General features: G+C 46.5%; 1 protein-coding gene across 3 annotated transcripts in view; it reads left to right on the forward strand.

Annotated features, from left to right (window-relative positions):
- The window catches only part of VWCE (von Willebrand factor C and EGF domains), a 37,429-nt gene extending 22,679 nt beyond the window's left edge, over positions 1–14,750 (forward strand). The window contains exons 15-20 of one of the 3 annotated variants that reach the window (XM_058526727.1): positions 860–956; positions 2,369–2,451; positions 3,004–3,094; positions 3,178–3,260; positions 3,622–3,712; positions 11,814–14,750. In XM_058526727.1, the coding sequence (XP_058382710.1) occupies positions 860–956; positions 2,369–2,451; positions 3,004–3,094; positions 3,178–3,260; positions 3,622–3,712; positions 11,814–12,448 (1,080 nt within the window). In that variant the 3' untranslated portion in view covers positions 12,449–14,750. The remainder of the gene's footprint in view (positions 1–859; positions 957–2,368; positions 2,452–3,003; positions 3,095–3,177; positions 3,261–3,621; positions 3,713–11,813) is intronic. The other 2 variants (XM_058526728.1, XM_058526729.1) reach the window with 2 other exon arrangements.
- The last annotated feature ends 322 nt before the right edge of the window (positions 14,751–15,072 follow it).

The raw sequence follows: 15,072 nt of genomic DNA on the forward strand, positions 1-15,072 counted from the left end.
GCCCCGTCGTTAAGCGACACATGACTGTACTTTAAGAGAGCTTTTACTGTCTCAGAGCTTAGAGCTTTATTTCTCAAAATGAGGTTCCTGTGCCAGCAGTGTCTTCGGCACCAGCCGGGAGCCTGGGATATGCAGAATCTCAAGGCCATGGGAACCTCTGGACTCAGAATCTGCATTTTAGTCCCCGGGTAACCTGTGTCCACATTAGCATGTGAGAAGCAGCCTTCAAGTGCTTTGATGTGCCTTTTGTTAGAAGCCTTAGACCCTTATAATACTGGGAACGTTTCATTGGCATTAGAGTGGGGAGGAAAGTACATTCGATGCCTTTTTTCTTCTTTATGACTAATCAAGGGCACTCCGTGTTACAAGAAAGTAACACCAAAGTTTCATAAATATTCAGATTCTTAGAAAAAAAAGAAACGGTGTATGGTGTATGGTGTATGGTGCGTCTGTCTTCTAGACTAGACACTTGCGGTGGAATGGTTTTCTATAACAATAGGGTTTTATTATACTCCATAGGTTTGGGGTGAGCTGAGAGAAGCATTTGGATGGGGGGATGGTGCAGCCTTGGCTGCTGCTGGAGAGGGGCAGGAAGCTGAGAAGACCAAGGCCCAGCTCTGACCTTCCCTCTCCTTGGCGATGGAAGCCTGTCTGGAAGGCTCATCCCCCTTTCCCAAGTAGCTGGTCCTCTTTGGGGGAGACCTGCCCCCTCCCAGCTGCAGCATGGTGCCCTTCAGGGCAAGCCTTGGCCAGTTCGCATTACTGCCCTTTCTTGTGGGGGCTGGGAGTGTGGAGTGGGGTGGGGAGGTGGGGACAGGGGTCGAAGGTGGGGTCTGGGTGAAGGTCCTCCTTCCTCCAGGCAGATGGCTCAGTGAGCTGCAAGAGGACAGACTGTGTGGACTCCTGCCCTCACCCGATTCGGATCCCTGGACAGTGCTGCCCAGACTGTTCGGCAGGTAATTCCCAGCCCAGGGAGTGTTGCACACGGCAGGGATTCTCGGGGCCGCCATATCCGGGCTCACCCTATACCAGGCTCCACGCATGCTTCCCCTCAGGTCATCCTCACAACAGCCCCACGAGGCAGCCCCATTTTACAGATGAGGCACCTGAGCCTCAGAGACGTCTGTTTGCCCAAGGCAGGCCCTGTCTGGGTGCTGGAAGCAGATATGAAGATATGTGCAGCTCGCAGCCTATCCATATCTGTGAACGGTCAGAGAACAGGGAGAGAGAATAAAAACGACACTTTATTTTATTTTTTTATGTGGCACAACTTTTTACAGCCACAAACATCACTTTTGTATCTTTTTTTTTTTTTTACAGTCATTGGGTCACGCACTTTATTTTTTTTTTGCTGGGAAAGATTCGCCCTGAGCTAATATCTGTTGCCAATCTTCTTCTTTTATTCCCCCTCCCCAAAGCCCTAGGCTATGGCTGTATATTCTAACTACAGGTCCTCCTAGTTCTTCTGTGTGACCTGCCGCCACACTATGGCTACTGACAGATGAGTGGTGTGGTTCTGTACCTGGGAACCGAACCTGGGCCACTGAAGCAGAGCATGCCAAACTTTAACCACTAGGCCATCAGGGCTGGCTCGACACTTTATTTTTTATAGTAATTTTTGCCTTTTACATTATCTCAAAAGTAACATTTTATTATAAAACATTTAGAAAATACAGAAAGCAAAAAAAAAAAAAAAATTAAAAAGGGCCCATGACCACTTTTAACCTTGTGATTTTGTCTTTCTAGTCTCTTTTTGTGATATAATATCAATAGCATTATCTATGTCTATATCTATATGTATGCCTATATCTATATATAGTCTATAAATCTATATAACGTGCACCTATATCTATATATCTATATCTAACATATAATATATATTTTATATATATATATTTTTTATAAAATATTTCCCTACTGTCCTATCACCTGCTTTTGCACTGACTAGTATGTGGTAAATATCATCAAGGTGGCAGCACTCAGATGGGGCCTCCATGGGTATGGGAAGTGGAGAGGGGAGAGGTATGGGGGAAGGTCCCAGAAGGTCTGGGGTTTGGCCGAGTGGGGAGGTGCAGAGAGGATGGCTGTGGTGTCTGGCACCCAGGTTGTCTCCCGGTTCCTCTGGCCTGAGCCTGCTGGGGGCAGAACTCTGAAGTGAAGACACTTTGATCCCTTTGCTGAATCCAGCGTGAAAAAAAGCACCCAATCCAGATGTGTGTTTTATCTCTTTCCCAACCCCTGGGTGACCGCCTGGCGAGCCAGTTAGCCTGACCTTTGCTGCCTAGATGAGCCTTGGACCTTTGCCTTGACGGAAGCCTGGTGACTGGCCATCCCCTAGCTGGTGCTCACCGCGTGCTCTCTCTGGCAGGCTGCACCTACACAGGCAGAATCTTCTACAACAACCAGACCTTCCCATCTGTGCTGGACCCGTGTCTGAGCTGCATCTGCCTGGTACGGACCACCCAGACCTGAACCCTGTCTGCAGAAACTCCCTGGGGACTGCCATCAGCTCCTGAACCCTAGAGGCAAAATCTGGAGACCTCCAAGAGGCAGGTCCCTTCTGGTTCATGGAGAAAGTCGGCTCCCTGCAGCCCTGCCCAGGGCGAATCTTTACTCTGCCTGGCAAAAGTCCTCTGCTGTTGGGTGACCAGGGAGCGTGTTGGGGGCCGGCTCCTTACAGTATAAGATGTGGCCCAGGGGTTCTCACTGAGGATGCAGGTGAGGGATGCAAGCCCAGGATTCTGTAGCAGAATCTTGAATATACTCGTATTATTGAGTTCTTGCTGCTCCCAGCCCTTTAGATGCATGAACTCAGTTAATCCTTGCAAGAATCGATGAGGTAGGTACCACCACCATCTTCATCTGCCAGGTGAGAGAACCGAGGCACAGCGAGACGGCCCTGGTGGCTCTGATGGGCACTCCATGGCTCTGTGACCTGTCCTTCCCGAGTGTCCCATTAGCCGCCCAAAACGAAGGGCCTTGTGCGTTTTCTGTGTCCTGCAGCTGGGCTCAGTGGCCTGCTCGCCCGTCGACTGCCCCGTCACCTGTACCTACCCTTTCCACCCTGATGGCGAGTGCTGCCCGGTGTGCCGAGGTGAGTGGGACCAGCCGCCCCACCTTCGAGGCTCCCGGGTGGGCCTTGGCTCTCACGGGCCCCTGTCTCTTCTGCCCTCGCAGACTGCAACTACGAGGGAAGGAAGGTGGTGAACGGCCAGGTGTTCACCTTGGACGATGAGCCCTGTACTGTGTGCACGTGCCAGGTGAGCTGGGCCTGGGAAGCCAGGAGCTACCCGGCCAGGGGCTGCTCCTTGCCTTTTGTCCCTTTGCAAAACTCGGAGCCCATTAGCCAACGTAAGCCTACCTTCCCCCTGTCCTTCTTCAACTTGAACTACCTGCCGGAATACCTTTGGATTTGACAGCACCCTCCCTCTTTGTGGTTTCCTTAAGGCGGCCCTGCTGTGTTTGGCTTCACCTGTTGTTTAGGTGAGACCCAGGCACTGTGGCCTCTGTCCCGGGATCTTTCTGTGGGTCCCAGTGCTGGTGCAAGAGGCCCTTGGGGGCGCTGTGCTGGGCAGGTCAGGTGCTCTGGGCTTCCTCATGTGTGTCCTTCTGCTTCCCCAGATGGGAGAGGTGACCTGTGAGAGGATCCCCTGCCAGCCGGCCTGCTCTGACCCCTCCGTGGCCCCCGGGGACTGCTGCTCCACCTGCTCAGGTCAGTGGGCCTCTGGGTGCTGGAGTTTCACCACTGTCTTCTTCCACTTTGCTCTTCTTCCCAGAAGCGGAACTTGTAGAGGGCTGGATGTGAGAAATCCAGGCTCAGAGAGGAAACATGGCTTGCTCACGGTCACACAGCCAGCACGTGGTGAGCCCACACCCGTGCCTAAACTTGCTTACCCTCCCCAGTGCTCCTTATGCCACAGCATGACGTCCCATCTGACAAGCTTGTTTGCTGTTCCTTTTTCTTCTTCATTACCTCCTTCCTTAACCTCTTCCTCTGCTTTCTTCCGTTTTTAAAAATTAGAATTTAGGAACTGAATCAACTTTGCAGAAGAGTAATCTTTAATATGTATTGAGACTTGTATATGTCTGGGAACATCATATGTATGTTTCTTTTTTCTCTCTCTCTCTTTTTTTATTTGGTGAGGAAGATGAGCCCTGAGCTAACATCTCTTGCCAATCCTCCTCTTTTTGCTGAGGAAGATTGGCCCTGGGCTAACATCTGTGCCCGTTTTCTTCAACGTTATATCTGGGATGCCGTCACAGCATGGCTTGATAAGCAGTGTGTTGGTCTGCGCCCGGGATCCGAACCTGTGAACCCCAGGCCACGAAAGCAGAGTGCGTGAACTTAACCACTATGCCGCCAGGCTCGCCTCTCTTTTCTCTTTTTTTAATTGCGGTATAATTGACCTATAACATTATATTAGTTTCAGGTGTACAACATAATGATTTGGTATTTGTATATGTTGTGAAATGATCACCACAATAAGTCTAGTAGTTACAAATTTGTTTTTTCTTGTGATGAGAACTTTTATCTACTCTCTTAGTAGCTTTCAAACATGCAATACAGTATTATTAACTATAGTCACCATGCTGTCTACTACATCCCCATGACTTATTTATTTTATAACTGGAAGTTTGTACCTTTTGACCCCTTTCACTCATTTCGCATACCCTCCACCCATCGCCTCTGGCAACCACCAATCTGTTCTCTGTATCTATGAGCCCAGTTTTTTTTTGTTTTTTAGATTCCACATGTAAGTGAGATCATATGGTGTTTGTCTTTCTCTGTCTGACTTATTTCGCTTAGCATAATACCCTCAAGGGTTCATCGATGTTGTCGCAAATGGCACGATTTTGTCTTTTTATGGCTGAGTAGTATTCCATTGTGTATGTATACCGCATCTTCTTATCCGTTCATCCATCAATGGGTTGGGTTGTTTCCATGTCTTGGCTGTTGTGAATAATAGTGCAATGAACATGTGGGTGCAGATATCTTTTCGAGTTAGTGTTTTAGTATTCTTGGGATAAACACCCAGAAGTGGGATTGCTGGGTCATATGGTAGTTACAAGAAAATTTGTCATTTGTTGAGGAACCTCTGTAGTGTTTGCCATAGTGACTGTACCAATTCCTACCAACAGTGCACAAGGGTTCCCTTTTCTCCATATCCTCATCAACACTTGTTATCTCTTATCTTCTGATAATAGCCATCCTGCAGATGTGAAGTGATATCTCATTGTGGCTTTGATTTGCATTTCCCTGATGGTTAGTGATGTTGAGCACCTTTCCATATACCTCTTGGCCATCTGTGTTGTCTATATATCTTATTTCATTCCCTTTTCACAGCAACTCTTTGAGATAGGTACTATTATCATCCCCATTTTCAAGATGAGGAAACTGAGGCACAGAGAGGTGAAGTGAGGTACTCTAGGTCACACAGCTGATTGGCAGTAGAGCCAGGATTTGAGCCCAAAGTCAGTGCTTTTAGCTGTTATGATGCATTGACTCCTGAAAATTATTCTCATCTGTTTGTCTTTCTCCATCGTGTTTGTCCATATGGACTTTTTGCAGAGGTATAAACAGGACACAGACAACTACTGTAACACCTGGTTTCGGAGTATTGAAGTGGCCCACTGCTGGCCATTTAAAAAACCTCCCAGATATACTGGTCTGCTCACCACCTGCCTTTTGGGTGATATTTAAGTGGTTTCTTTCTTTCCTTTTGTTTTTCCTATCCATAATGGACCTCCTGTGAAAAGTCTTTGGTCAGACAACTCTTTTCCAATTTTGTGACTTGTGTTTGGACCCTGTGGTCAGTAGGTTGAGTAAGTGAGTGATTTGGTACCTCCTACAACGTGACAGCACATTACCAGACGGGAGTCCAGAGGAAGAGGAAACTACAGTGATGCAGCTGGTTCCTCATATTCCTACCACCTTGACACTATATGTTTTGAATTTAATTTTTCCAAGTTAACATGTCCGTAAAGTACCTTAAGTGTGGCTAGTTTACGTTGTTTAAACTTCCAGAAAGACGGTGAATTTTTCCACTGGTTTGTGGCCTGGATTTCCTCTTGTATAAAATATCTGTTTCTCACCTTTGACCTTTTGAAGATGATGCTGTATATTTAGGACAGCTCCTCAGATCTGAGGATGAATCGCTGCTGTCAGGACTGGTGGGGCTGGAAACATCCTGAGCCCATGTGGCCACTGTGCTGGGAACTGTTGAAAGCTTTACAGATCTACTCCACTTTAACCACCACAGACTCCTGTGCAAGCTGAGAGATATTATTCCCTCTGCTGTCTAGAGACTCATCATTAGCTCAGGTGCCAGGCGGTGTCTGGAGCATTTTACCTGTATTACCACATTTAAATTTTCCCCGGAACGTTCGAGCTTGCCTGCTATTATCAGCTCCATTTGCAGATGGGGAAACAGGCACAGAGATATTAAGTCTCTGTCTTGATCCCACGCTCTAGTTGGTGGTGGTGGACTCAAGCCCAGGTCTCTCTGGTTTCGTACCTCATGCTCTTTCCCACTCTGCTCTCCTGCCTCCAGATGGGGAAACTGAGGCCCAAAGAGGTGAAGTACAGAGCTCAGCTCCTTCTGGAACACACTGCCTCAGCTATGTTCACCACGTGCCTCTTCCTAACGAGAGCTCCTTTAATGGGAAACCGTGTTCTATTGAAATAGAATACGAATTATTTCCTTTGGATAATTTAAAAAACACAACAGCTTTCTTGAGATAAAAATTCACATACCACATGATTCACACGCTCCAAGTGTACAATACAGTAACCACTCGCAGAATAGCTAGGTTACTCACAGAATTGTGTGACTGTCCTTTTGATGATTTTTAAAATGTAATAATTCCAGTTTTTTTTCAGTTATTTTATTGATGTCATAATGGTTTATAGTATTGTGTAATTCCAGGTATACATTAATATATATCAGTTTCTGTATAGACTGCATCATCCTCACCACCAATAGTCTAGTTTTTATCCATCATCATACATATGTGCTCCTTTACCCCTTTTGCCCACCCCCCAACCCCTTTCCCCTCTGGTAACCACTAATCTGTTCTCTTTGTCTATGTGTTTGTTTGTCTTCCACATATGAGTGAAATCATGTGGTGTGTGTCTTTCTTGGTCTTGCTTATTTCGCTAACATAATACCCTGAAGTCCATCTATGTTGTCGCAAATGGGATAATTTTGTCTTTTTTACAGCTGAGTACTAGTCCATTATATATATATATATATCACATCTGCTTTATCCATTCATCAGTCAATGGGCACTTAGGTTGCTTCCACATCTTGGCTATTGTGAATAATGCTGCTATGGACATAGGGGTGCATATATCTCTTTGAATTGTTGATTTCAAGTTCTCTGGATAAATACCCAGTAGTGGGATAGCTGGATCATATGGTATTTCTATTTTTAATTTGTTGAGAAATCTCCATACTATTTTCCATAGTGGCTGGACCAGTTTGCATTCCCACCAGCAGTATATGAGAGTTCCCTTTTCTCCACATCCTCTCCAACACTTGTAATTTCTTCTCTTGTTAATTATTGCCATTCTGATGGGTGTAAGGTGATATCTCCTTGTAGTTTTGATTTGCATTTCCCTAATAATTAGTGATGTTGAACATTTTTCATGTGCCTGTTGGCCATCTGTATATCTTCTTTGGAAAAATGTCTGTTCATATCCTCTCCCTAAGTTTTGATTGGGTTGTTCTTTTTGAGTTGTGTGAATTCTTTAAATATTTTGGAAATTAACCCCTGTTGGATATATGATTTGAAAATATTTTCTCCCAGTTGGTGGGTTGTCTTTCATTTTGTTCCTGGTTTCCTTTACCTTGTAGAAGCTCTTTAGTCTGATGAAGTCCCGGTTGTTTATTTTTTCTTTTGTTTCCCATGCGTGAGTAGACATGGTATTCGGAAAGATCCTGCTAAGCCCAATGTACTGCCTGTCTTTTCTTCTAGGAGTTTCATGGTTTCAGGTCTTATGTTCAGGTCTTTAATCCATTTTGAGTTAATTTTTGTGTATGGTGTATGATAATGATCTACTTTCATTCTTTTGCATGTGGCTGTCTGGTTTTCCCAACACCATTTATTGAAGAGACTTTCCTTTCTCCATCGTATGTTCCTGGCTCCTTTGTTGAAGATTAGGTGTCTGTAGATGTGTGGGTTTATTTCTGGGATTTTAGTTCTGTTCCATTGATCTGTGTGTCTGTTTTTGTGCAAGTACCATGCTGTTTTTATTATTATATCTTTGTAGAATATTTTGAAGTCAGGGATTGTGATGCCTCCAGCTTTGTTCTTTTTTTCTCGGGATTGATTTGGCTGTTCATGGTCTTTTGTTGTTCCATGTAAATTTTAGGATTCTTTGTTCTATTTCTGTGAAGAATGTCATTGGGATTCTGATTGGGATTGCATTGAATCTGTAGATTGCTTTAGGTAATATGGGCACGTTAATTATGTTTATTCTTCCAATCCATGTGTATGAAATATCTTTCCATTTCTTTATATCAGCTCGATTTCTTTCAATAATGTCTTATAGTTTTCAGTGTATATGTCTTTCATCTCCGTGGTTAAATTTATTCCTAGATATTTTATTCTTTTTGTGGCAATTGCAAATGGGATTGATTTCTTGAGTTCTGTTTCTGATAGTTCACTACTAGAGTGTAGAAATGCAACTGATTTCTGTAAGGTGATTTTGCACCCTGCAACTTTGCTGCAGTTGTTGATTATTTCTAATAGTTTTCTGATCGATTCTTTAGGGTTTTCTATATATGGGATCATGTTGTCCTCAGACAGTGAGAGTTTCACTTCTTCCTTTCCAATTTGCCTACCTTTTATTTCTTTTTCTTGCCTAATTGCTTTGGCGAAAACCTCCAGTACAATGTTGAATAAGAGTGGTGAGAGTGGGGACCCTTGTCTTGTTCCTGTTCTCACAGGGATGGCTTTTACTTTTTCCCTGTTGAGTATGATGTTGGCTGTGGGTTTGTCATATATGGCCTTTCTTATCTTGAGGTGCTTTCCTTCTATACCCATTTGATTGAGACTTTTTATCATAAATGGATATTGGATCTTGTCAAATGCTTTCTCTGCATCTATTGAGATGATCTGTGGTTTTTATTCCTCATTTTGTTAATATGGTGTATCACATTGATTGGTTTGTGGATTTGAACCATCCTGCATCCCTGATATACATCCCACTTGATCATGGTGTATGATCCTTTTAATGTATTGCTATATTTGGTTTGCCAATATTTTGTTGAGGATTTTTGCATCTATGTTCATCAGCGATATTGGCCTGTAGTTTTCCTTGTTTGTGTTGTCTTGTATGGTTTTGGTGTTAGGATGACATTGGCCTCTTAGATTGAGTTAGGAAGCGTTCTGTCTTTTTCAATTTTTTGGAATAGTTTGAGAAGGATATGTATTAAATCTTCTTTGAATGTTTGGTAGAATTCTCCAGGAAAGCCGTCTGGTCCTGGACTTTTGTTTTTGGGGAGGTTTTTGATTACTGTTTCACTCTCTTTACTTGTGATTGATCTATTCAGATTCTCCATTTCTTCTTGATTCTGTTTTCAGAGTTTGTATGAGTCTAAGAATTTATCCATTTCTTCTAGATTGTCCAATTTGTTGGCATATAGTTTTTCATAGTATTCTCTTATAATCCTGTGTATTTCTGTGGTGTCCATTGTAATTTATCCTCTTTCAATTCTAATTTTATTTATTTGAGCCTTCTCTCTTTTTTTCTTAGTGAGTCTGGTTAAGGGTTTTTTAATTTTATCTTTTCAAAGAACCAGCTCTTAGTTTATCAGTTGTGTTTTTTAAGGTTTCTAGATTGTTTTTATCTAATTTGTTGTGTTCTTCATCTCCAGAATTTTTGTTTGGTTTTTCTTTTAGAGTTTCAATTTCTTTTGTGAAGAATTCCCACTGCTTATTAATTTTATTCCTGAATTCACTGTACTGTCTTTCTGAGTTTTCTTCTCATTGAATTTCTTTATGACAACTATTTTGAATTCTCTGTCATTCAGATTGTAAGTTTCTGTGCCTTCAGGATTGGTTTCTGGAGACTTGCTATTTTTCTTCTGCTCTGGAGTGTTGGTGTAGTTCTTCATGGTCTTTGATGAAGTTATCCTTTGCCATTGCGCAGTGGTAGTATCTGGTCGCAGATTCCACCTGCCACCACTGGGGGGCGGCAGTAGCTGTGTTTTCTGAACACGCGCCTCTGCTGGAAGTTGAGCTGATAAGGCTCGTCTGCATTGCTCGTCTGCAAGTGCCCCAGCCACTTGGGGGGTCACACACAGGGGTGCAGGTGCTCTGTTGTGGATCTGATGCCTTGGCCCAGGACAGCTGAGCGGATGTGCTGTGGAGGAGCGGGTGCTTTCTTTCACGAGCACGTGGGCCTGCTCTGTGCTCATGGGAAGTTTGCCTGGGCTGCTACACTGGTGGAGGCGCCCATGTGGTGGCAGAGCTGGGCCACTTGGTGTGGAGCATTCCCGAGGGACCATCTGCAACTCTGAAAGTGAAAGTATTTGCACACAGGCCTGCCTGCTGTGCTGCCTCCTCTTACAGTCATTCGCCAGCTGCTGTCTGAGGATCCACGAACTAGATCACTGCTACTGGGCAGGGGGAGGGGATCCACTCACCTCCTTCCACTGCATCTTGGGGATCCAATACCCCCACTTTCAGAAGTATGGCTGCATGAATCTCTCAGACATCCTATTGTGCTGTGTAGGGAATCCTCTGTTGGTTAATGAATGTCCATTTGGTTATAACTTAGTGGAGAGAGACTAAGGGAACAGCTCACTTGGCCATGATGCTGACACCACTCTAATCATTTGAGTGTTTTTGTGTGTTGACAACATCCGTCTCCCCTTGATCACACCTGTTCTGTTTGCTGCCTTCAGCCTCACTTTCCTTGTTCTCTTCCATGTATTAAGGCCGTAGGATGTGCTTAGGCTTCAGGTTGAGACTTTTTTTTTTTTTGGTGAGGAAGATTGGACCTGAGCTAACACCTGTTGCCAATCTTACTCTTTTTGCTTAAGGAAGAGTAGCCCTAACATCTGTGCCAGTCTTCCTCTATTTTGTATGTGGCATGCTGCCATAGCATGGCTTGATGAGTGGTGTATGTCCTCACCTGGGATCCAAACCCATGAACCAAGGGACCGCCACGTGGAGTGTGCTGAACTTATCTGCTACACCATGGGACCAGCCCCTGGGCTGAGACTTTGTTTTAAAAAGTCTTTTCCAGTAGACTTTATTTTTTTTAGAGCAGTCTTGGCTTCACAGCAAAATTGAGCGGAAGGTACAGAGATTTCCCATACACCTTTGACCCCACATATGCACAGCATCCTCCATGGTCAACATCCTGCACTGGAGGGCACATTTGTTACAATCGATGAGCTGACACTGACACGTGATTATCACCCATAGTCCATAGTTGACATTCGGGTTTAGGCTAAGACTTCCCATGCATCAGCTCATTCAGTCCTCACAGGGGCCATGTGCAGTCATTATTAATATGCCCATTTTACAGATGAGGAAGCAGGGGCCCAGGGGAGTTATGTGCCTCACACAAGGTCACACAGCCAATGCCTAGCAGATCCACTTTGGTGAACTGCCTCGTTCTGCTCCTGGTTCCTTTTGGGTCTTCTCTCCCTGGAGCCAGGAGCCGGCTGGTCCTCACCAGCTGTGTGAGTCCCCTCAGAGGACGAGCTTGGGCATGTGTCCCCAGTGCAAGTCATCCCAGAGTTGCCTCAGCCATCGGGGAGAACCAGTGTGCATATTGTTTCCCCACCTCTCTCTAGGTTCCTTGGAAGAAAGGAGGGGGCTCTCCCCTCGTGGAGACGTGGAATTCAGCAAAGCATCTCGGAGCCCCCGTGGAGACACTGGGGCCCCCGTCAACTGTAGCTCCTGCCCGGGGCCCCCAGCAGTGTTGCCTCGGAGGCCAGCACTCCATCTCCTCCAGCTCCTCTTAGGAACGAACCTGTCTACCACACAGACTTTACCCATGAGCCCCTCAGGAGCCCAGGCCTCACCCTCACTCCCTTCGGGGCTGGGGGGCATGTTCCCAGGGGAGCCTGGGGCCTCCCAGCCCTCTCGGCCCTCCTCAGGGCCTTTGATCCCTCCAGGAGCCTCTGCTCTACCTCCAGCCTCTCCCAGGGCTCCTGGGGCACCTCCTGTTACACCAGAGCCCTTGGCCGCAGCGTCCGGGGCCCACACAGCATCAAGACGGCCTTCTCTGCCTGCTGCTGTCCGGACTGAAGCTTCAGCCCTGTCCGTCATGGGCACCAGCCCCTCAGAGACCTCTGCCACCCTCCTCAGGCCTCGCAGACTCTCTCCCACCACCTCCAGACTCTCTGCAGCCCTGGTGGACACCACGAGCCCCGGTCCCCGGCAGCCCACAATGGGGACTTCAAGCAAGGAGGAGTCCACTGGGTAGCAGGCCTCCACTTCAGGGCCTTGCCCCAGAGACGCCGGACAGGGGAAACTCTGCCAGCGGCCCTGGGAGCTTGCAGGGGACCAGCGAGGCTGCCGATGCCCAAGGCTCACTCCCTGAGGGCTCCTGGACGGGATGGAAAATCCCCAGGGCCAAATGTAGCCTTGTTCTCAAGAAGCATTTGGAATGTGCTGTGAGAACGGAGCAAGTACATTCTCCACGGACAGCATCCTCCCTGGACTGCGTGGTCAGCTTGTCTCTTGAGAAACATTGGTCTGCTGAGCTTCCTCTCTGGAGGAGGAGAGCAGAGAGACCCTGGGATTCCACCAGGATTGTGCCACCAGCAGACATGTGTCCTTCCCTGATGTTTCCTGATTAAAGGCTGTCTCAGTCCCCCAGGCTGCCAGCTCACTCACTTCTCGCCTTTGGAAAGGTGGGAGAACTTCACTCTGAGCCCACAGGGGGTAAACCGGCGCCCACCTCAACCCCTAGCTTGGAGCAAAGCCTACACCAACAGGCTGCGTGGGGAAAGGTCTTGTGTTAGCGCTTGGTGGCCTTTGACACTGGGGGACTTCCAAGTGAGAAAGGAAAAGACCCATGGAGAGGACTCTGCAGGTTGGGTTGCCAGGGAGGGAACCTCTGAGATGAAACAGCAGGCAGGCAGCTTCTTAGGGCCTGTACTCAGCATCAGCACCTGTGGGCCAGAGGGAGGGAAGCAGGAGGGAGAAGTCGGGCTGCCCTACAGTCCCAAGGCCTCAGCCAAGCCCTGTGGGAACTCTGGGGCTAGGATGGCCCTTCAGAGTTGTCCTGAGTTGGGGCAAGGGGGTGGAGCTTTGTGCCCTCATGTTGACCAGTCATTCTGTCTGGGCCGCCCCAGATAAGGGGCGTGACCTTGGGCAAGGCAGCTCCTTTCAGCCAAGGCCATTCCTTCTGAGGGCTGATGGCCAAGAGCTGTCAGCCAACAGCCTTCCAGCAGTTGGGGAATAAATCTGTCAGTCCTGAAGGGGGATCTGGGTGGTGCAGCCCAGTTTGCATGACACATGGAAAGAGGACAGTGCTGTCATTAATGGGGGAAGTGAGATGGGGATGGGAGACAGAGAACTATGCTGGCACCAGCTCAGCAACTTCCTACCACTGAATCCCAGTTTATTCTGCAGGCCCCACTGCACAGATCACACCCATATTTGCCCAGGACACCCTCCTCTTGGCTCGTCTCTGACCTGCTCACCTCATATCCCAGGCTGAAGTGTCTGCCGTGGATAGGAGCTGCAAAGGCCATCTGGGGTATCCACTCCAGACGTTAGTAGAGTTATGGGGTCCTAATCTGAGTATGGTGGCAGCAATAATGAATTTTGAGTGAGGAACATGGAAACTGAAGACTGTAGAGATGCAAAGGACTTGGAGACCATTCTGTCCAGTAAGACACAAAGGGTGGTGGTAAAGTGTGAGATCTGGGATGCTGTGAACCCAGGATTGAGCCCTACTCAGCTGTGATGAGCTGTGGGACCTTCGGTCTCCACTCCCCCGTCTGTATAATGGGATTGTGACGGTCCCACCTCATGGAGTTGTGACGATGGCCTGTGGTAATGCCTCCATCAGTCTCGGTGATTTGTGCCTGTGACCCTGGGCAGCCCGCCCAGCTTCACGATGCCACCTGGGATTTAACTTCAGGGCGAAAGTGTGGAACACTGGCCGCCTCCACGTTGCAACTTCTCAACAAGCCAGCTGTCAACACGGTAGTGGCTAAAAGTCAGTCCCAGTTTTCTCATCGACATACCTCTATGCAGAAAGGGATGCAACCAAGTTTTAATATTAGTCCCCGGTCACCCTAGAACTCAAGTAAATGGCATTCATTTTGAACATTAAAAAAAGGCGGGCTGGGGAGGATGGGAGGACAGCTATAAATGTTTTCCCCAAGATGGTCCAAGTAAAAAAACGGGCTTCTCTAGGACCATGCCCCCCCAGTTACAGCTGAGACCACAGAGGAGCAGAGAGGTTAGGAGAGTGTCTTAAGTTTGCACAGATTATGAGGGCTGAGCTGGGAGGTGAGCCTCATTCTTCTGACTCCGAGTCTGGACTTTTTTTGTATGTGTGTTGCCCTTGTATGGTTTTAGTATCAGGGTAATGTTGGTTTTGTAGAATGAGTTAGGAAGCCTCCCCTCCCCTTCAATGTTTTGGAAGAGTTTGAGAAGGATAGGTATTAAGTCTTTGAATGTTTGGTAGAATTCACCAGGGAAGCCGTCTGGTCCTGGACTTTTATTTCTTGGGAGGTTTTTGATTACTGTTTCGATCTCCTTACTGGTGATCGGTCTATTCAGATTCTCTATTTCTTCTTGATTCAGTTTTGGAAGGTTGTATGAGTCTAAGAATTTATCCATTTCTTCTAGATTATCCAATTTATTGGCGTATGGCTTTTTGTAGTATTCTCTTATAATCCTTTGTATTTCTGAGGTGTCTATTGTAATTTATCTTCTTTCATTTCTGATTGTATTTATTTGAACTTCCTTTTTTTTTCTTAGTGAGTCTAGCTAAAGGTGTGTCAATTTTGTTTATCTTTTCAAAGAACCAGCTCTTCGTTTCATTGAGTTTTTCTATTTTTTTTTTGTCTCTGTTTCATTTATTTTTGC

This window comes from Diceros bicornis, chromosome 31, assembly GCF_020826845.1.
Source record: "Diceros bicornis minor isolate mBicDic1 chromosome 31, mDicBic1.mat.cur, whole genome shotgun sequence".
Lineage (NCBI taxonomy): Eukaryota > Metazoa > Chordata > Mammalia > Perissodactyla > Rhinocerotidae > Diceros > Diceros bicornis.